The 21,669-nt window shown below is 37.7% G+C and overlaps 1 protein-coding gene across 1 annotated transcript in view; it reads left to right on the top strand.

Annotated features, from left to right (window-relative positions):
- Positions 1–21,443, top strand: part of Mdfic2 (MyoD family inhibitor domain containing 2) — a 35,235-nt gene extending 13,792 nt beyond the window's left edge. The window contains exons 2-4 of the mRNA XM_090353083.1: positions 3,527–3,614; positions 12,184–12,405; positions 21,184–21,443. Of these exons, the coding sequence (XP_090209209.1) occupies positions 3,527–3,614; positions 12,184–12,405; positions 21,184–21,443 (570 nt within the window). The remainder of the gene's footprint in view (positions 1–3,526; positions 3,615–12,183; positions 12,406–21,183) is intronic.
- The last annotated feature ends 226 nt before the right edge of the window (positions 21,444–21,669 follow it).

Below are 21,669 nucleotides of genomic sequence, written 5' to 3'. Positions count from 1 at the left end.
TTTCTAAGCTCAGACGCAAGCAGCGAATATTTCTAAATGTTGCTACTCCAAAATAAAAAAATAGTTCTATTTGAATGTCTTTTAAAAAACAAGAATGATTCTTCACTGGCAAACGTATTTTCTTAGCTTTCAATTGAAACCTTTCTCATTGACACATTCATTTAAAAAAATGTAAAAAATTTCAAAAAAATGTGGAAAGGATACTTTGGGAAAATATTTGGAAAGTACAGGAAATGTTTTGGTGGGAAGGTTTCAGCTAAGGGTTGTCTCAGGTGAATTGTCAAGACATTGCTATGATGAGAGCTAGCAACAAATTCTAAGGTATTCGTAATGATTATATCTAGAGGCCATGCTAAATGAAGGCACACATCACTGTTTAATTCTTGCTTCCTGGATGCCTTGAGTCCATTTACAGTCAGCAATGTGCTCTCAGGTTCATTTCGGTTCTTCTGTATATTTCCGTTTTGTACCAGTTGGTAGTTTCTTAGCACTTGATTTCTTAATCCTTGCCTTCTCAATCAACAAAACATGTAAGATGTTTAAATAATTTTTTTCAAGGAAGACTCTTAAGGTAGTATATTTTCTTTCTCATAATACATGAGGAAACTATTATACTTTCACCCAGAAAAGACAAGTTGATTGAGGATAAAATTATTGGGATATGATCTCTCAAAAGTTTTCACATGATACCCCCACTCTCTGACAGCTTTCTACAAAAACCATTTGAAGCCCAACTCAGGACAGTTCTTTCTTTTACAATCTAGATTTTTCTTGCTTGGATGCTTTTAAAAATAATCTTTATTTTTGTAACTCAAACTATTTGATAAGATTGTAAGACTCCTTTGATTAAATTTGAAACAATGGGTCTCATCTTGAAAACTTCTTAAGGGCACGTGGTTTGGAATCATTTTGACCCTCCCCAAACTTCTAGATAGATTTTGTTTTGATGTGTTTTTGTGCTAATACATGGGCTTGAACTCAGGACTTTGTGGCCTCTTTTGGCTAATTTTTGCTCGTAGCTGGCACCTCACCACTTGAGCCAAATTTCCACTTCTGGCTTTTCATTCATTAACCAGAGGTAAGAGTCTCATGGATTTTTCTACCTGGGCAGGCTTTGAACTAGGATTCTCAGATCTCAGGTTCCTGAATAGCTAGGATAACAGGTATGAGCCACCTAAATGGTTAACCACTCAAGTGAGGTTTATTTGTTCTGAGGAGTGCATTTAACTTTTTTAACCTTTGGTACTTTAATTATTAATCTTATCTTTGGAACTATGGGAGAATGTTTGGTATTTGTTCCCTGTACTACTCATTACGTTTTCTGTGTTTTCATTACTATTCTTTATATTTTCTAAAACAGATTTAAACTTTGTAATACTTTTGATCTCTTATCCTGTCTTTTTTGCACATGTCCCTGTGGACATATTCATTTTCATCTCAATTTCTTTGCTCTTTATGGTTATTTCTCTCTTTTTAGATATAAAATTCTTCTCATAATCTAATGAAAACCATGTAACATTTTTGGAAATTTTCTTCTATTCATGTTTGGCTTGGTTATGTCAAACAGCAGTAGATCTATCTTGGCCAGCTGAGATGACAATCTAGTTGCCACAAATTAAGATTCCTGAGTTCAGAGAAAGTAGAAATCAGTGCATTTTACTTTCAATAGAATCTCTAAGATAAGGTCTAGACTGACTGCACCCTTCATTCAATTCTAATGGGCTTAAAAAATACATGTAAAATTTTCCTACATCTTAATCCCAAATTTCATGGAGGCGAACAATCAGAGTTGTTTAGAAGTTGAAGCTGTATCAACTGTTGCTAAGACCTTAAACTTAGAAACCTGAACAATGATGGCTTTGGCTTTTAGAAATGATTCTTTAAACTTGTCGTGATTAATAATGGAACATATGAGAATTCTTTTTAAAAGGAGACTCTTTTTCCCCCATTTCTCTTGAAATGGCCCAAACACTTCATAAAATTGTCCTGTTATTTTTAAGACCTGAATTTTTAAAACTTTGTGATAGCTTATTTTAACACTCTAAAATATATTCAGAAAGAGTTCACCTCGACATGCTTAAATGCTGAATATTTTATGCTTGGACAAAGAGCAAACTGTAGGTCTTTCGCCAAGCACAGTCAATGTACTTGAGTATGGGTTACCAAAAATGCTGAAGAATTTTTTTCTATTTATTGTTATAGCTCAAATCCTTGTGTCTCTTGTAGGCTTTAAGTGACATAAATATGCATTTCCATCTGCACAAACTTGTCAGGAATAGTTCTGCTGGGAGGTGTTATGCCACCCAAGTACTTCCAGAATAGAGTCTGTTAATCCTGTTACCACTATAGAAACGCAGAGGAAAAGTCTACCCAGGCCACTGCTGCAGCTGTGGTGGCTGCACATGCTCCAGCAGACACACCCTGGGTACTGAAAGGAAGCTGGGAAAACAGAATCCCTTAGATAAGAAGTTACTGACCCCGGTTTTCCACTGAGGGCAGTGATTTCCAAAACTTTTTTTGCAAATACTACAAAACTTTAATAGCTAACAACAACAACAACTACAATAATAATAATGTTTGGGAATGATAGCAAGCCCACACAGTATATATGTACACACACCATACTCAAACACATCTGGTATTGATTGCTCATGCCTATCACCCTAGATACTCAGGAGGCTGAGATCTGTGGATCGCCATTCACAGATTTATGTTGGGCAGACGAATTTATGAGATCTTATCTCCAATTACCCAGCAAAAATCTGGAAGCACAGGTGTGGATCAAGTTGCACAGTGCCAGCCATGAGCAAAAGTCCAAGTGAGAGTGTGAGATTCTGAGTTCAAGCCCCAGTATTGGCGTGCACGTACACACACACACACACACACACACAGACAACCACAATGGATGTGTATGTAACCATACCGATAGTAATAAAACATTCAAAATAGCTATTAAAGTTTTAAAAAGGGTCATAGATGCTTTCCTCTAATTGGAGAGATGTGTGCCTGTCTCAGAGACACATATATCACTGTGGAAACCACTGGGTTAAAAATTTTACCAGCGGGGATACCAAGAAAATAGATTTTAAGTTCTCAGTTTCTATATTTAATCAACTTCATAATACAATGGGGTCCAGAATGGGCAACAGGACTTGTGAATAGCGTGGTTCACTAAGCCATTTCTCCCTCCCTCCCATTATCTCTTGCCCTTATGCCAGTGTGGCATGACTTCTGGCCTTTTCAGACCCTCTGTATAGATCTTTCTTTGAGTCTGTACTTATGTAGATACATTATAGATGGAGCTTAACCAGTCAAGGGCTAGGCTTTATTAGGGAGTCTTCTAAGTCCATTAACTGAAACATCACCCCCTAACCCTCATGATTCAAAGAATCAGCTACCAAAAAAAAAATTCAATCATCGGAATGCAAGAAATAGTTTCGACAAGAACTTAATGATCTATAAATATATAATGAATGTTTTAAAGTACCCAGTTACATAAAATTCAGGAGTTCTCTAAATTGCCCAGGGTAGAGTCCAGGTACAAAAATATTACAAAAAAGCAGTGGATATAGGGGGGAAAAATTCACAACTACCCTGGTTTGTAGTGAAAGACTGTTCAGCTGTAAGAAATGGGGCACTTGAATCCAAATTCCTTCCAAATTGATAAAAATAAATTCTTTTAATGGTGAAATCTAGAATTGGCTTGAGATCAGCAGACAAGCTCTTTCCAGTCACTGTTGGTATGAGTAAAAATTGACACCATTTTTCTGGAAGGCAATTAGCAAATTATATTAAGAGCTTTAGAAATTCAATAAGCCCTTCCCTGTGTATCTTAACCTATGGAAACAAATAGGTGACAAGTGTCACAAAAAAATAATGTTTGCTTCCAGATTATTTATAATAGCAAAACTTGGAAACAATCTACATTTCTTATGATATGGGGAATTGAGAAGTAAATTATATCATGTAAGAAATGTTACACATGTATGGAAGTACTTACTATACTCGAGGTCCTCATACAGTAATTAAGTTACACAGGTAAGGCTTTCCTAAAAGTTTACCCATCCTTTCTCAAGTAAACAAGCAAACCTTGGCAAGTAAACAAATGAATAAACATTTTCAGGATGTTGAAAAGCCCTTTGAGGAATATGAAACAGACAAATGCACCAGCAGTGCCTTTCTATAAGAATATCTTACTGTTGGCTCTACTGGTATTTGCATACTCTGCATTTTGTATTAAGAAGAGGCATTGCCTTTGCACGCTAGAATGCTTAGCAGCCTTCTTGGCCTTTGACTATATCATGGTAGTAGAGCCCATTCCAGTCATGACAATAAAAAATGTCCCTGGCCATTGCTGCATGTCTCTATAGGGAACAAATCTACTTCAGCAGAGACTGACTGTCTCAATCTTAGCCAAAGGAAAAACTTCTTTTAAAAGCTGATACTTGACCTGAGTATGTTTCTCAACTTTTTTTTAGAATGTAGGGTAATATTTATAATATGCTTCTAAAATAATGTATATAGTAAATCCCAATACATGTTTTCATTTATCTATTTAGGTAGATGATAAAACATATTGGTTAACTGCCTGGTCTGAGAGCTTGGCAGCCTTAGTTAAAATCTCAGAACTATCACTTAGGAATAGTGTGACCTTGGGTAACTTATTTTATATCCTGGTGTTCCTGAGCCTTCGTGGGAACAGAAGATGACATTAGTACATCTACCATGTAGGAGTGCTGGATATTAAGTGGGATAACACATGTAAAACTCTTAAAAGAATAAGTGATATATCTGAGAATTATTTTATCTACATATTAAAAGTGGAATGTTTAATACTAATTAGATTTTCAAATATATTAATATACTTGTATTCTACTTAGTATGCTAATATTTACTAATAAGATTATAGTATCCATTCTAATTCATATACTTTAATTCTAATTAACGCACACACATATATATATGCATATACATTTTTGTAACAGAAATATACAACAATGCATATAAAATAGCATTATTTGCTTTGTATATTTTTAGGTTCTTGAAAGTCTTTTTTTTTTGGTCAGTCTTGGGGCTTGAACTCTGGGCCTGGGCGCTGTCCCTGAGCTCTCAGCTCCAGGGATACTGCCCTACCCATTGAGCAACAGCGCCACTTTTTAAAGTCTTTCATACATAGGAAGATGTAAATTTACTTTCAATATTGCTTTTAAATCAAAGTAGATTTTGGTAAGTATTTTAGCATAAGAGAGAAATATGAAGATTCTTTTTTATCGGAAACAACTGGGATACAATTAGTAGAAGAGAAAGGCCAATGGAATGTGTTTAAAGTATGTCTCCTGAGGAAGAGCCTTTCAGAATCCTGAGATGCCCTACCTTAATCTGTCAGTCAGCTCATCAGCCAAATGCAAAGTATTAACACTTGCTTTTTGCCAGATGCTGTGCCAACCTCTGGGAAGTAGTATATGGATAGGACATGCATTTCTTCAAGGCACTCACCACAGAAAGGGAAGGAAATCTAACCACAAAAATGAATCACAATACAAACTCAAGAAAGAGCTTTAATAAGAATATCAACCTACATCTTTGCAGCTTTCCTTGGGCTAGGGATACATGTGTAGGAAGATTCATGCATGGAGTTTTAGGGTTAAGTTTGGACAATGAAATCATTAGTTAGTAAATGGGGGTTCTGGCTTGAACATAGGCAGAATGTGCTTACTAGTCTCACCCACAATACATTTGAACAAGATCAGTTAACTAGGAAAGAGGATAGTCTACAGAGATAAGAGTTCAACTTCAGAGCCACAGCTCAACCTCATAGCACAGTACTTGGATTCTAAAGCAGTTTGTGAATGCAAGCTTTGGCAGCCATAGGAACTGGAAAACAGGTAAATTCAAGCTCCAGCTTTGCCTCTTACCTGTAAACCACTAAGCCTCATGGAACTTCCTAACTCATGTCAACTGGGGCAAACCTTTGCTATACTGTGGTCAACTTCAAATGTGATAGTACACATGAGAAACTGTAAGTGATATTCAAATGGTGGGAATGAATGGACAGTGATAGATTGAACACAATAGAAAGTATTTTCAACCATTTAGAATTTAATTTTTAGCATTTATAATGCAATCCTAATAGCTATGCAAAATCAACTGTGATTCCAATTATGCAGAAGTTTACAGGCTCTGTGGCTTCATTTATTCCCCATTTCATCCAAGGGCATCCAACTATAAAAATTGCTAACCAATTTTTCCTTCCCCCCCTGGGTAACATAATCTTTATTTCCTAAGACAAACATTAAACTCAATGTAACTGCATAAAAATGACACAGAGACTCGTAATTGCAAGATGTTTTCATGTCTGGAGACGATTCAACTACCTCTTAGGATTGAATGGCACTTTTTACCAGCTTATGATCTGATTATGAAAATATTATCACTTAGCTAATGTCTTCAGTATATGTCCAAAGTGTGGTAATAACCAGAAAACAAGTTATTATCTAGAAATCTTAAACAAGAAGCAAACAAACAACAACAAAACATGTCAACTGAAAAACAAAACAATTCGCTCTGAAGTCCAGAAAGCTTGGGAAGGGGAGAAGGGAAGGAGTTATGTTCAACTTTCCTCAGTCCATAATCCTTTTCACCTGGAACACTCACTACTACAGTTTCTGGGGAAATAATATACTTCTGCTCTTTGTTGATTTTTTGAAAAGATTTTTGTAAGGCTGATGGAAAAGCTTTAAAATGTCTTCTTGCCATAGCCCTCAATAAACATTTTGTCTAATGTGTTTAAGACTGAGTTACATTTGCTGCCAAAGACAAAATAAAACAATGATGTATAAATCTGCTTCTTTGAATTGAAAGTTTTTAAAGGACATCTACTACCCAGCACTGACATTTGAAAATTAAAGAGGAAAAACTTCAGATATATGTATCTCACTTATTTCCCCTAAGAAGTTAGATTTAATGAATCCCAAGGCTCTGTTTTATCCAGTTTAGCAGGCCATAGCCATTGAATATTCCAGGCCTCCTTATGCTCATTCAACTTCAAAAAGTGACAATATTTTAGGAAGACTTTATCCTTCAGATGGAAAAACAGTTCTCCACTTAGCTTCCAAATAAAAGTTTGATTTTTCTTGCAAACCAAGTCTCTTTGAGAATCCATCACTTTTTATTTGGCTTTTATTATTGCCAACAAATCCTTATCTTCCTAACACAGTCCTGTCTTTAGCTGTTTTCCAATTTTAATCAATATAAGAATTATAGTAATGGGTGTGGTGGCCTAGGCTTGTGACATAAGCTTCTTAAGAGGCTGAAGATTTGATGGCATCATGGGCAATAAATATAGTAAGATATTTCTTCAAAAAATGAAATAAGTAAGAATAGTAAGCCAGGGGCCAGTGGCTCATGGCTGTAATCCAAACTACTCAGGAGGCTGAGACCTCATCAGGTCTCAAAGCCAGCTTTCAAAGCCAGCCCAGGCACTAAAGTCCATAAGACTGAAAACTGGAAGTGGCACTGTGGCTCAAGTGGAAGATCACTAGCCTTGAACTGAAGAGCTCAGGGACAGCGCCCATGCCCAGAGTTCAAGCCCCACAATCAACAAAAACAAAAACAAAATCCAGAATAGTGATCTATACATGCTGAAACTTTTATTCCAAATGTAATATTCATCATTTTTGATATGTTAATGTCATTTATTTTATATATTGTATTTTATCGACCAAGCTTTGAAAACTATGGTCACATATTCCTTAAAACATTCTAACATTTGTGGTAACTTCATAGAATTTTTATCATTTTTTTCTGTACAATGTCACTTCACTTACTATTTTACCAACCACAGTAATTTGTTAATGGGTTGGTGGCTTATACCTTGAAATGTCACTCATTTGCCTTGATCTGATTTCAACCACAGAAAATTGCCATACTAAATTCTAAGCCACCTTACAGTTCAAATCCAAAGAAAAATGTAATTCACCATTATAGCTTTAAAATGGTCTATACATCTGAAATACTCAGTTTAAGCATTTGAATCTAGAACTGAAGTTAAAATCACTCTCCCTTGAATTAAAAAATTTCCATCAAGTTTTATGGAGTTTACCACTCACAAGAAAATTTTCACTATGTTCGCCTTTGTTTCATGCTTGATGTGATGAGAAGATAAGAGTTTATCAAAGCATTTTTTTATTATATTGTAGAAGGTATCTTAAAGAGTAGTTACCAGGTGCAGAACAAGAATCCCTAAGGAGATACGACAGCACAGAGGAGAATCAAACTCATGCCATCAGTAGGCTGGAGGATTATTTACCAGGAAAAATAATAACTGACTAGAGGATTGAGGCAAGCCAAATAACTGTTTTGAGCCTTATGGATTGGAAAAGAAATGACAATAGAATAAAAAAACCCTCAGATTTTGTATTCCTAAGTGATAACCAAAGCTACCCAGTTTGGAGAGAGAAATAAGAACTTATTTAAAGAGACATGAAATTGAAAGGACTTGGCTGGTATCCTAAAGATAATATCCAATAGCCAGTAGCAAATGTGAGAGCAGTATTCGTGCTGCGAGTGGGCTTCTTAAGAACCAAAGAAGACTTAGTCATTTTTCTGTGAATCCCCCAGTGGTTTGTTAGGACAGAGCTAGACAAGGAGTTGATGCTTCGTAAAAGTGGCCCAGTTGGTGGCTGGCTGGAAGGCAATGTGTATTGAGATGTAGAGGTCAACTTCACAAAAATTAATTGAGTCAGAATATGGACAAATGTGGTTTTTGAGGGAAGGCCAGACAGGGAGGAAGGAAGAATTAAAAGAAACAGGAAAACGTGTCAAAGAATTTGATATTAAAGAGGAAAAGAGTAGAAATTTAAAAGTGAAAGAAAAAGGATAAAGGAATGGAAAGAATTGTAGAAGAGAAGAGAGGAGGTAGAGGAAGGGAAGGAAGAAAAAGAGAAAAGAAAAAGCATAAATAATAGCAGAATGAGAAGATCCAACACAGAAGAGATGATGCTTAGTTCTAATTCTCATATCTGTATCTCTAAGACTCAAAGTGAAAATATATATATGAAAATTACCAAGTCATATTTAGTGAACAAAATTGAAAAGCATTAAGATGTTTCTTTAATAACTTAAAGTAAATAAATTAATCGCTCCTGTCACATTGATTCATCTATTGCATGTGGGTACTCAATAAATGTTAATTGAATTAAATTAATAACATTTACTCAATGGTAATAAAAATTAATTAACTGTCTATCTTTCTGTTCCTTAGTTTATGCCTACTGATTCTCGAAATTACTTCTAACTCAAACATGAATTTTCTATTTCACTGACTTTGAAGATACACTTTAATTTTTTCGAAGAACTATTGATGAGCTCCTATTTTTTCTCAATTTTGTTTCTTTTTAACCTATTTTCTACAAGTTAATGTCAAGAACTATGTATAACATCCCAAATATAGTTTCACGAGTTCCTTATTTAATTCCAAAATAGTTCTCTCTACAGAAGATGTGATACCACTTTTTATATGTGTCTCCTTGCAGCTTATGCTTACTTTATAATACCTCGGGTACAATGTCAAGGAACGCCATAGAGGACAAGATCTGGGGAATTATTGTCAGTATTTTATCTATTAAAAAGTAGGGTGAGATGTCAGTAACATTCACCCCAAACTGTGATTCCCTTCAAATTGTCAGAATTCAGAATTGAACAGACCGGGTTCCCAAATGTGTGCGTGTATATCAGGTGGTTTTTTTTTTTAATGAGCAACAGATAGTTCCCACTGGGGAATACAAATTAAATAAAAGTATAAACAGAAATGTAGAATTAAAATAACTTTATGAATGGAAGCTTAACTTCTCCATAACGTTTCTCAGTAAAAGCTCTGTGTCCTTCCAAATGGTTGTTTAAGGTTGCACATCACCTACATTTTAAATGATATATGTAAAGTTACTGCAAAACTAAAAAGAACCCCCCCACACACATATATCACTTGACTATATAACATAATCTCAGCATGGTCTTACATTCCAGTAACTTGTACCCAATTTCTTTTTGCTGTGACAGAATTACTTTGTACAAAAACAATTTCAATTACATGCAGCCTGACTATGTGTGATCATTTGAACCGATTGTTAATTAATTCTGTTAAATAAAAGGCTGTGGTAAGCTCTTTGCTCCTCAGGGGTTTGCCTAGTATTAGCTCTGTCTTTGCTTTTCTCCAACCTATATTACAAAGCAGCTGGAATTGAACACACAGGTGTGTAAGAAGCTGGTTCACAAGTCCTGTGCAGGGAAAGGTGGGTCTGGTGCACTGCAGCTGCCAAATAAAATCAAAGCACAATTCAGAGATGTGTTGCGTAATAGAGTCAGGACCAGGATAAGAGCAAGGCTTTGTAAATCCACTAACCCTCCATTGAAATCCCTGCTCTCAGACTGACCTTAGATAACTGACCTGAGTGAATTTTCTAAGTCTTTATTATACATTCATCTGTTGTGCATTGAAGATAATAACAATTTCTAATATTTCCATCTGTTCAAGTATAGTAATAATATCTATTTTGTTGAGTCTTTGAGATTCTTAAGTACAGTAAGGTATACAAATGGTAATACAAACCTTGACATAAAATTCAAAGTTCATGCAGGTCAGTGTGTGTGCATGCTAGATGTTCTACATACACTATTGTTCTAGGTGGTCTAAATGGTTATTTCAATATCCATCAGGTTGTGATATTGATTAACAATAATAATATATAATTAATATAACTATTCTGTAGACTCCCTCTTGGGTTAGAGGAAACATGGAGTTTCTGAATTGGTTCCAAATTCTATTTCAATATTCAATATTATGCTAATTGCGATACTTGCTAATGTCTATAATGGATACTTGCCTAAGCCCCCATTTCTGCCATTTCTAGTCAGGGTGCATTAAATCGGAACTAAGAGGGAATAAAAACTAAACATTGCTGCTATTTCAGAATGTTTACTTCTTTTCTTTTTACTATTTTTTTTTATCTTAAAGCTTTGCTTAATGAAATTAGTTAAGTGATGGATTAATGGTACCATCATTCCGACTTCCTCTCTTGCCCAGGAAGACTTGAGATACTTTTCTTCCAGATGCTCCTACAAGACTCTAATCAATCTGATGTTTGCTAGTTGGTTTGGTGAGTGGGAAAACCAGGGACCACGCATGTTTTGGTAACCACTGCACCATAATATGTACCACCATGCCTGCTCTGTGAGACACTTCCCTGATAATTATATGGAATGAGTGAAGAAACACAGGAGCTATCAAATACAGAAACTGCCTGACCTTCTCAGCCTTCTCTATGGCTCTATAAAGCAGAACATTCATCATTGACCTTGTTGCAGAAGTTGTTTGAACATCTCTAACAAGTATGTCAGTTGGATCTATGGAATAAAGCACACGTTCCTGAGAAAAACATCACCAACACCAAGAGTAGGGAGCTTAAGAAAAAGCCAAGTCAGAGAAAAGGCAGCAACTGATCATCTTTGCGGAAAGAATGTAGAAATAAGTTGTAATTTGATTGAACCAAGGTAAATCTTTCAGTGGAACTACCCAGCATTTAAACATTTGCTCTTACTGGACAGTGGTAGCTCACACCTGCAATCCTAACTATTCAGGAGGCTGAGATATGAGGATTTCTGTCTGAAGCCAGATCAGGCAGAAAAGAGTCTCATTTAACCACTCAAAAACCAAAAGTGGCACTGTGGCTCAAGTGGTAGAGTGCTAGCCTCGAGCACAAAGAGGCTCGGGGACAGTGCCCAGGCCCTGAGTTCAAGCCCAAAACTGACAAAGATAAAACCTTACTCTTGCTTATCAGAATTGTAACATACTATGAAAGTATAATAACAACATACTATGAGGTCTTATAAACCCAACTGAAGGAATTCTTTATCTTCTCATTATTTCTTCTATAGCAGAGATTTCCACTGCAAATGATTGTAATAGGTGAAACTTGCAGCATGTTCAAAATTTTATGAGTATGTTCTGCTATTCCTCCTTTAGTTTTCAAAAGCACCCTGCTCAGTAATACTTAGCTCTTTTTCCGTAGTTTTATTCTTATCAGAGTCTACAAGTGTGCATTTTGCTGCCAATGTCTATTCTCAGATCCCTAGGTAAAATTACAGTGGGTTTGTGCATGTGTGTTTTCTTCCTTTTTTTTCATCTAGATACGCAACTCACAAATGAAAAGTATGCAGACGAGAAACCTATTAATGCTATGGTTATAAATTCAGTATCCGAATTCAATATCACAGATGGATCAGCCAAGGAAAGCCCCACGGAAAAAAATCTGTCAGAGTCCAGCACATCACTGTCCTCCCTTGAAGAATGCCAAACAAAATTTTCCTACCTCCAAACTGATACTTCAGCTCATCAGAGAGACACGGATGGTATGTTTCTCAGAATTCAACCCATCTCTAAATAAAGCTCCCAAACCCCCAACCCCTGTAAAAGCATCACATATGCTGGTAGGGAAAAAAATCTTTATGAATATTAAACAGGATGATTTAGATTTAAAAACCCTGCTGAATGACATGTGTCAAGGTCACTTTGCAATTATGAGGTGCTTGACAGATTGTTTGCTCTCGAAGCTGGGAATCAGCAGCAATGTGTTTTAAATAGCTGGGGTGGAGTGTCACCATTTCTGTGTGGGACTATGAAGACAATAGTAAAGCCTCTCTTTTTCATCTATTGGGCTATTCAGCCTGGGGCTCTAGACAGACAGTAAGAAAGAGGCAGATTGGGAGAATACTAAAGTATTGCTGAGACAATCTGTACAAAATATCGAGATGCTTCCCTCAGCAATCTGTAGAAAGACTGGCTCTTCCGGGTAAGGTTCCTTCCGGGCCATTCTTTTTTTTTTTTTTTTGCCAGTCCTGGGCTTGAGCTCAGGGCCTGAGCACTGTCCTTGGACTTTCTCAAGGCTAGAGCTCTACCACTTGAGCCCCAGCACCACTTCTGGCTTTTTTCTATGTATGTGGTACCGAGGAATCGAACCCGGGTCTTCATGCATGCTAGGCAAGCACTTTAACCACTAGGCCAAACTCCCGGCCCAACTTCCGGGCCATTCTTATTTGTTTGACATGAGGCCAAGTTACAGTCAAGTTGAAAGAGTGTCCAGGACAGCATGTAGAGTTTAACTCAGGTGGACTATTTTGCAATGATATGTACAGGAAATATATGCCACGCAAGAGTTTTGGAACATTCAGTATCTACAAGCACGTAGAAGGAAAGGTTAGCATTTCTCAAAGAGATTTGTACTATTAGGGCATTGTTCTTCATTGGGCATTGACACTCATACTTGACTTTTAAACATGAGGAAAATAGTTAATTTTGTATAATATCAGCTTTGGAATCACATTAGTTTAACCCTTGCTTTTTTATGAATACATAAAATTGGAAAAATTTGGTTTGGATCCCTTTTTTTAAAAATCCATCTCTCATTTATCTAATAGGACAATACCACACCAGGAGGCATTGAAAGGATCACATGAAATTGCACATATAAGAACCTAATAGGAAGTCTGTTACAGAGTCAAAACTCAATTTAGCTTTTATTATGCTTATGGTTTTAAACAGCAAGGAGAGAGAAGACTTCTAACACATGGCATAAAATGTGGTTCTGTGAGCAAATGTTGACATGGGTGCCCTAGACTAGAAACTACAGACTCAATTGTCTGCCATTGCCAGAAGAGGTTGTGAAGAATAACAAGCTGGGAGAATACGCAGAGGGAATGGTGAGGAACATGGCAACCAGAAGAACACCTGTCTCGTCTGAAGGTCACTGCTCCTGTCCAGCTTTATAGAATGGTTTCCATACCAATTCTCAGATCTTAAAAGTTTTTCAAGAATAGCCAAAGGTTGAGATTCATATGTGAGTTAGGTCCAGGTGGCTTGCACCTGTAATCACAGGATTGGAGATTGAAATTCAAAGCCAGCACACATACACATAGACAGACAGACAGACAGACACACACACACACACGCGCGCGCGCGCACACACACACACACACACACACACATACACACACACACACACACACACACACACAACACAGATTATTATGTGAAATATCTAAAATTCCTGGTGTTGGTAACTATTCCTATTTATTTTTAGGGATCTCAAAATATACCCAACAATGCAACTTTAGGCCTAAATCTAGGATGATGTTCAAATTTCTAGCTTTGGTAACAATGAACACTAAATCCAAGAATGGAGCAATGTAGCAATTCTCTGCAGAGACGTCTTGACAATAGAGCATTTCATGGAAAAAAATACTAGAAATTCTCCAGTGGCACTCATCTGTGCTGAAGAGTCAGGACCCTTAAACTATGATTTGCCATCACATAGAGGAAAACAAATGTGTCCCCTGTATCACTTCCATCTATTTCCTCAGTAATGCTGGGAGAAGGGCAAACAAAGCAGCAAGTTTCAAAAGAAGAATCCCAAATGACTACTCCATTAAAATGGTAACCACTGCTCAGGTGCCTCATGCAAAAAAAGTGACAGATTACTCTTTGTTCTGTGGATCAAAGGAGAGCCACAAGCCTGGGTGAATTGAGTTGATTTCTTTATCTTCTTTCTTTTCAAAATTATTTAGTGTTCGTTCTAAACACCTCTCGTATTGTTTTCAAATGAAGCAGCCAGAAGCCAGTGTACTCCAGGAAGTTCAGGTTTTAAGCTGCAAGTATTGATCATAGCCCACCCATGCTAAACCCCCTTCTGCAAAATCCCCTCCCAGGATAAGAGCTTTCCCTACCTGGATAAAATAGAAAGTAGAAAATCCAAAGAAATACCCACACATAATGCCAAGAAACATTCATTATCCAGAAAAGCAAAAATGAAGGAAATCAAGAGTTAAGTCCTACTCAATTCATTCTAGAGATTTTTTTGATAGTAATTAATTTAAGGATGCAGAAATTGAGAACTGGGGTCATTGTTCGTACTGAGATAAATACAGAAATATCTTTTAGGAACAGCAGGGAAAACAGAAGGGAAAAGCGAAGATTGCATCCACTTTTATGTAGTTTGTGGCTAATTTATTTTCAAATGTATAAATGAGTGCATAAAAACGGATGCTTAATTGCTAATATCTATTATTTATATACATCTCCCCACTTAAAACAGGATGGAAAAGGCTCACACATGCAGATTTTGTAAAATATGTGGCATCCATTAACACAGTTCATGGTGTGTGCTCTGATGGGAATTTAAAAGGATCTTTGCTGAACATCACATGCCATGTGCTACCACATTACTTTATTACTGAATTGTGGTTCATCCTGTGTGGCCCATTCCTCCAGTAACATGGAAAAAGTCCAGAGAACTAGCTGTACACCTGCTTCTGATTGCAAAAGCATCTCTATGGATAAAAAAAAAGCAAAGAATATATATCACATTGGAAAACAAGAATCCAAAAAAAAGAAGAGGAAGAACCCTGACAATATGCCTAATTGATGTATAACTCTGAATTTGAGACCTGTCACCCAGATAGAAAAGGAAAATCATAAATATGAGCTACCTCAAAGAATAGTCTTAATTACACCATGGACTACTGAATAAAATGATTACATTTTCCTACTCTGTAAATCTCACACAATTAAATGCCGTGGTGTCACCTTATAAAATGTTTCAATTTTGTAATTATTTCAGTTCATTTGCTCAGAAAAAAAAATACACATAAGCACAAATTTCCTAAGTATCACCCAAATCCAGTCATTCTACTTTCTAAAGAACTGACTTAAGATGTTAGCTGTGCTTGTCTGAGCTTAAATAGATCTTGACATATTTAAGTAGCTATTAAAATTGATAACATCAGAGATGATAGCCTCACTAGAGACAAGCATTCAGTCACACTTTATTTATTCCCATTCTATATTACAGATGTATTTGTCTTAAGAACTTGGGGCAGGAGATCTAATTTTTGATACTTTAGGACCAAAATCATACAATAATCCATCAGAGCCACTGGACCACGAATCTTATGATACAGTGCATTTCCTGTGATGGCACAAAAATGCATTAGAAGATGGGGTTGGGAACAAATTGATCTGGCTCCTCCTCTTTCTGCTTACCATTTTTATTATTTTAAATCTTACTTTATTATAGAAGAGAAAGAAGAGTTTTTAGGTATCTAGGGTTACATCTGCAGGAACCAAATTCTTGCTGCTTTGTATAATGATGTGCAAGGAAATAAAAGGGTATGTTTTAGACATTGGAAAAAATGTTTCAGGAACTGCATTTGGCAGCTAGAAATACCTCTGGTCCTCTCTGTAACCATGGGTACCATGTGACAAGACATAAAGCTGAGAAACAAAGGCAAAGGAATGTGCCACCATGACTGAGAGCCTGACCTCACATCTATTTGTAGAACTTCCTTTCATTGGTATCTTTTATGCTATAATTAAACGTGATCCTTTCTAATGAGACAGTCTCCCTCTTAATTACTCAGTCCCTAGTAGGGTATTTAGCACCTCTGGAAGCCACATTGGTTCTTCAGTGTCATAACGGAATTGTCACTTAGCATCTAGGTGTCCAAAAGATACCCAAGAGATATTTAAAGAATAGTAATGGCACAACCTTAAGAGATATTCTGTCACAGCTTCTAGCTCTCAGCTAAGCATCACTGTGGGATGGAAGGCTTGTGGGTCTCTGTTCCATCTAACTCACCTTTATTCCAGGTGTAAGAAGTGTGAGACAGCTAGCTGGGCAGTGGAAGCCAGGACACTCTGTGGAGATAGTCCCCTCATGGGGAACTTGTTAAGGATGGTGGGAGAAAGCTGAGAACTCAAACACAGTGACAGAGAGGCGACCCCAGAATGAGCTATAAGAGAAAGGCTTTACCTATCTATACCCATGTCCCTCCAGAACACTTCAGAGTAGCCAATGCTGCCTTTAGCTCCTAGCCCACTAAGCAAACACCCATTAAAGAGAGAGTATTCCTGGCATGAGTCAGAAGGGTTGTCCAGAGACACACAAATCTAAGAGAAGACCCACGTCACCCATAGTAGAGATAAGACGGAACAAAGATCCCAAGTTTCCCTTCCTCCCAGCCTTGTAAAAGCCACTACTGTCACCTGTGACTGAAGCCAGACAGAAATCACTAAAGAAGGGACCCTGGACGGTGGATTTTGCCAGCCTTGGGATTACAAAATAGAGCAGGGTTGACACAGGGACAGGGGAAGGCAGGTCATTAGTAGGCTGACAGTGTCCAGCACTAAAACATCCAGCAGAAAGCAACTGTAAGCATGTGACAAAGGAGCCAGATGGTATAGGTGACAATCTGGGTTCATGTAATAGCTCTGCCCCTTGCCACATGTCCTGGAGTAGTCCTCTCCAAGCTCCAGTTTCTTCATCTATAAGCAAAGTTTATAAGAATCCTGAGCTGTGCATTCTTTCCAGGCCTTTGTACAATGCAAATAAATAGCACTGAAACAGGTTTTAGATAAACACATAGATTTGGGGCACATACAACAGGGGAGGACACAGTACGTAGGCTATGGGTGATGAAAGGGTCAGTGAGGAGTCCTGGCTCAACTACCTCACAGCCAGGAAGACATGAGGACAGCTAGGGACAACTAGTCTCTCAGCCTTAAACCTTTCATCTGAGCAAGTGGGGATGACTGAATCATTCACTGATTCATTGAACAAGAGATACAGGTTCACTACCTCCCATGACTTAGATTCTAGCTGGAGGAAAAATTAACTAGGCCATTGCCATTCTGTGATTAATGATATGAATTAAAAATAAAGCTCGCTACCGTGGTATGATGGGGGAAGCTGCTGAAGACTTAAGGATTTGAATAGAAGTTGGGGAAGATGGGAAGGGGGAATAAAGTGGGGGAGCTTGTGCATTTCAAGCAGCAGGCACAGCATGTAGGTTAAATCGTGAGCTAGGTTTGCTCCAAATACTGAAATTCATCTGAGCACAAGTAGGGTCCGCTGGACTCAAAGATGAACTGGGTAGACAGAGGAGGATGAGGAAAAAGGAAATGAATGAAAAGCAAGACCTCAAGTACTGGTGAATTTATCTGAATGTTGAAGAGTCATAAGTCAGAACAGTGAGAAAAGACAAGGGTGGGGGAGGGTGGGGTGAGGCTGGCCAGCCTAGATTGCAACATAATCCTTAAAGTTCTCCCAGAAGAGATAAGGTAGGAAGCTGGAGACTGAATACAGAAGAGGAATGTTGATCCCGTGACAAAATCAAACTACGACGTTTATTGTTATAGTCCTAGGATACAGGGAAGACAAGGAGAAAATAAACCTGTTCAAAAGGGGAAGTTCACAGCTCTTTGCAAACAGTTGCAAAAATCCTTCCTGTCCCCTAACTGCTTTCTGGTACAAAACAAAAGCAAAAATTGTCCATATGTAAAATAGTTATGCCTGCTTGGGTAGCATTCTTCAATATATGCCTCTTAGGAAAAGTATGGAACACACTTGAAAAGTTCAGGGGAAATAAAATCTGTCTTTAATTCACTAATGTTATCATGGATTTGGGGGGGATAATGGGTGGAAAAAGTCTGCCTTTGATAACCAAATAAAAAGGACTGACTTAGAAACAGGAGATAATGAGCTCTATTCTCAAGTAAAAAATAGAGAGGTGACAAAAAAAATACAAATTTGACCAAAGAATTATGCCAAAACTTTATTTTTTTTATATGCCTAAAAATCTACAACTGGCTGAGATCTCTAGAGTCTGCCACTTGTAGGAAAATTTGGCAATTACAATTAGATATGCCCTCAAAAAATTGTAAGGCCATTTTATAAACAGGTTCTACCTACAGTTATCTTGTGGCCAGTGAAGACTTCCAGCCTTTCATGTATAAAGCATCCACTGGGGTCATTGTCATATGGCCGTAAGTCTGAGTCAGTCTCCTGAGCCCCCACCCAAGAGTGACCCCTTAGAATATTTCCTATGAAGAACTTCTTTGCCTGGAGCTGCTTCAGAAGCAGTCTTGACACTGGTAAAACTCGATGAAGTTGTAGAGCCCACATTTTAACCAACAACATGTCCTCTTCAGAAAAGCCTGCATGAAATAGAGTCTGTACTAACTCACTCTTGAATTTCTGTGGGTGTTCTGTGGTGACTTAGAAGATATGAGTGAGTTGGCCATATGCTAGAAGCTGGCGTTAAGTGAATAAAAATATACCCAGTGTGGCAAAGAGATGAGTATGTATACCACAGAGGAATTATGGGATATGCTGCCTAAACTATAAATACTGACTAATGGGCCACAGCACCTGCAAAAATATATAGTGATTAAAGTTATCATAAAAGTCACGTGTGTGCATATGCACATGTGTGTGCACATGCGCGCGTGCGCGCACACGCGCGCGCATGTGTGTGTGTGTGTGTGTGTGTGTGTGTGTGTGTGTGTGTACTACCCTCCTACTGGGAAAAATGAAAGGGAGAGTAAGAGGGGAGGAAAGAAGGAGAGAAGACTGCTGCTTACCTGTATTGAAGAGTCACTTCGGAAAGTCAGTGTTCTTATAACCAATTAAAACAACTTTCCTTAAAATATTTGCTCTTTTTTCAGTCTTTTCCAAGTTTTCCTTTCTTTTAAAGATTGCGTGATAAAAGAAAAAAAATTATGACCTGGCATGGATGTTTCATGCCTGTAATCCTAGCTATTTAAGAAGGTTCAGATCTGAGGATCATGGTTCAAAGCCAGCCTGGAAAAGAAAGACTGAGCCTTTTATCTCCAACTAACCACCAGAAAACTGGAAGTGGCAAGGTAGCTCAAAGTGATAGTGCACTAGCCTTGAGCAAAAGGTAAAGGAAAGCACCCAGGCTCTTGAGTTCAAAACCCATGACTGACTCCAAATACTGGGGTCTAAAAATTCTATAAATCAAGAAGTTATTAACATTTTTCTATTAGAAAAAAAAAGATCTTCATGAAAGTCAAATCTGAATCAATCGATAAGGCCGTGTAGGAGGGATTTTCCCCCTAATTCATGTTAGAATGGTTGCTTTCAAACAACAGCAATATTCAAATTGCTTATTCCAATTAATTATATGGCATATTCTATGAATACTTACCTACTTTTTTTTACAAAAAAACTCCCACTTTTTTATAAGCTTTTAAACCTGAAAATAAGTTATAATTATAACAAGAAAACTGCTACGTCTTCGAACTAATTCCCTTTATAGAAGCAAAAAATATAATAATCTATAACCCATCCCAGCTGCTTGGCTGGAATTACCAATTACTTTCAATGCCTTACAGATACTTTCCAGATTTTTACAAGTCTGCATAGTAAATTTTTAAACCAATTTTCTTAAAGAAGACTGATAAGATTTAAAACCTTTTAGGCATGTGATGACGTATTTCACTTAATATAAAAATCAAAGCTTTGCATAACTGGAAGGGGGGAAAAGGAAGGCAGCAATTAAAAATAAAACACAACCAAAAAAACGGGCTTATTTTAAAAAGCAAGTATATTAAGTTTGGAAATGTGCTTTTCACTTTCATTTGAATATGGGCGTGGCACATTGATGGGAAACCATGATGCACAAAATAACAAAGCCTAGTGACAAGAAGCAGGACATTTGCAGTCTCTTCTTGTTTCCCTTCCCTCTCATATTCCCAACTCTAATTGCTCTTGAGGCTGCTACATTTGGGAAGGCCCCACTATTACTCAGAGAGCTGTAAGGTTTCCAGAGAGGTAGCTCATCATATGCCTTCCCAGCACACCTCCACGGGCAAAGTAAATAAAGGGGTTTAGAGAAGTGACAGCACTTTAAATAACCAGATTAGTGGAATCAATAGGAAATGCTCAGGAAGTTAATAAAGCAATTACTTAAGTAGAGTGAGGAGTGGCGTGGGGATGGAAGAGCTGGAGACAGTAACAGTGTGCATTACCTCTGCTGCAGATTCATCTTTAAGGGTTGGCTATAAACTTATCAGGTACACAGCTACGCCTACCTGCCCTTTCCAGTTGTCCCATGGGTTACATTCTCACTCATAATCATTTCCATGATTACTTGAACTGTATGTATTTCTAGGATAGGGCATGATAATCTGGTACAGGTTAATCAAAGCGTCACAGTGATTCCACATCCTTAGCAATCTAACCACTTGCGACCTAATCTATTTCATCTCTTTATAAATAGCTTCCCACGTGGTGTGGATGCCCACATTGTAATACCTTCTTTTTCTCTATGCAGAGGTGTGCGCCTCCCTTATCCTCACCTGTCTGTTTTGCCAGTTTTGGGACTGTCTCCTAATGCTTCCTGATACCTGTGAAACAGTATGTACCAACCTGTGCTGCCCTTCCCACTGGTACTATCACACCTCAGATGAAAACCACCCTCGCAGTGACTGCTCCTGCAACTGTGACATGGACTGCAGCCTGTTTGAATCCTGCCACGAGACTAGTGAGTGCCTGGAGCTGGCTATGGAGATCTCAGAAATCTGTTACCGCTAGTGTGGAAAAGGCATCACGTGAAGATAGCAGGCCTGTTGGCCATGCTGGGAAATTCTATTACAATGCAACTGTGGTTTCCATGGGCCCAAATGCAAGGTCTACACACATTTCTTGGATGCTCTAGGCCATTTTATTCCGCACCTGTCTTGGAAAGCTCACATTGTCAACTTAATGGTCGTATTCCAAATTTCCCAACCGCATGGCTCGCTAAAAAGAAAAAAAAATG

The sequence above is a fragment of the Megascapheus bottae genome, chromosome 2 (genome assembly GCF_031878675.1).
Source record: "Megascapheus bottae isolate mThoBot1 chromosome 2, mThoBot2.hap1, whole genome shotgun sequence".
In the NCBI taxonomy this organism is placed as follows: domain Eukaryota; kingdom Metazoa; phylum Chordata; class Mammalia; order Rodentia; family Geomyidae; genus Megascapheus; species Megascapheus bottae.
This window is presented reverse-complemented; position numbering and strand designations above follow the sequence as displayed.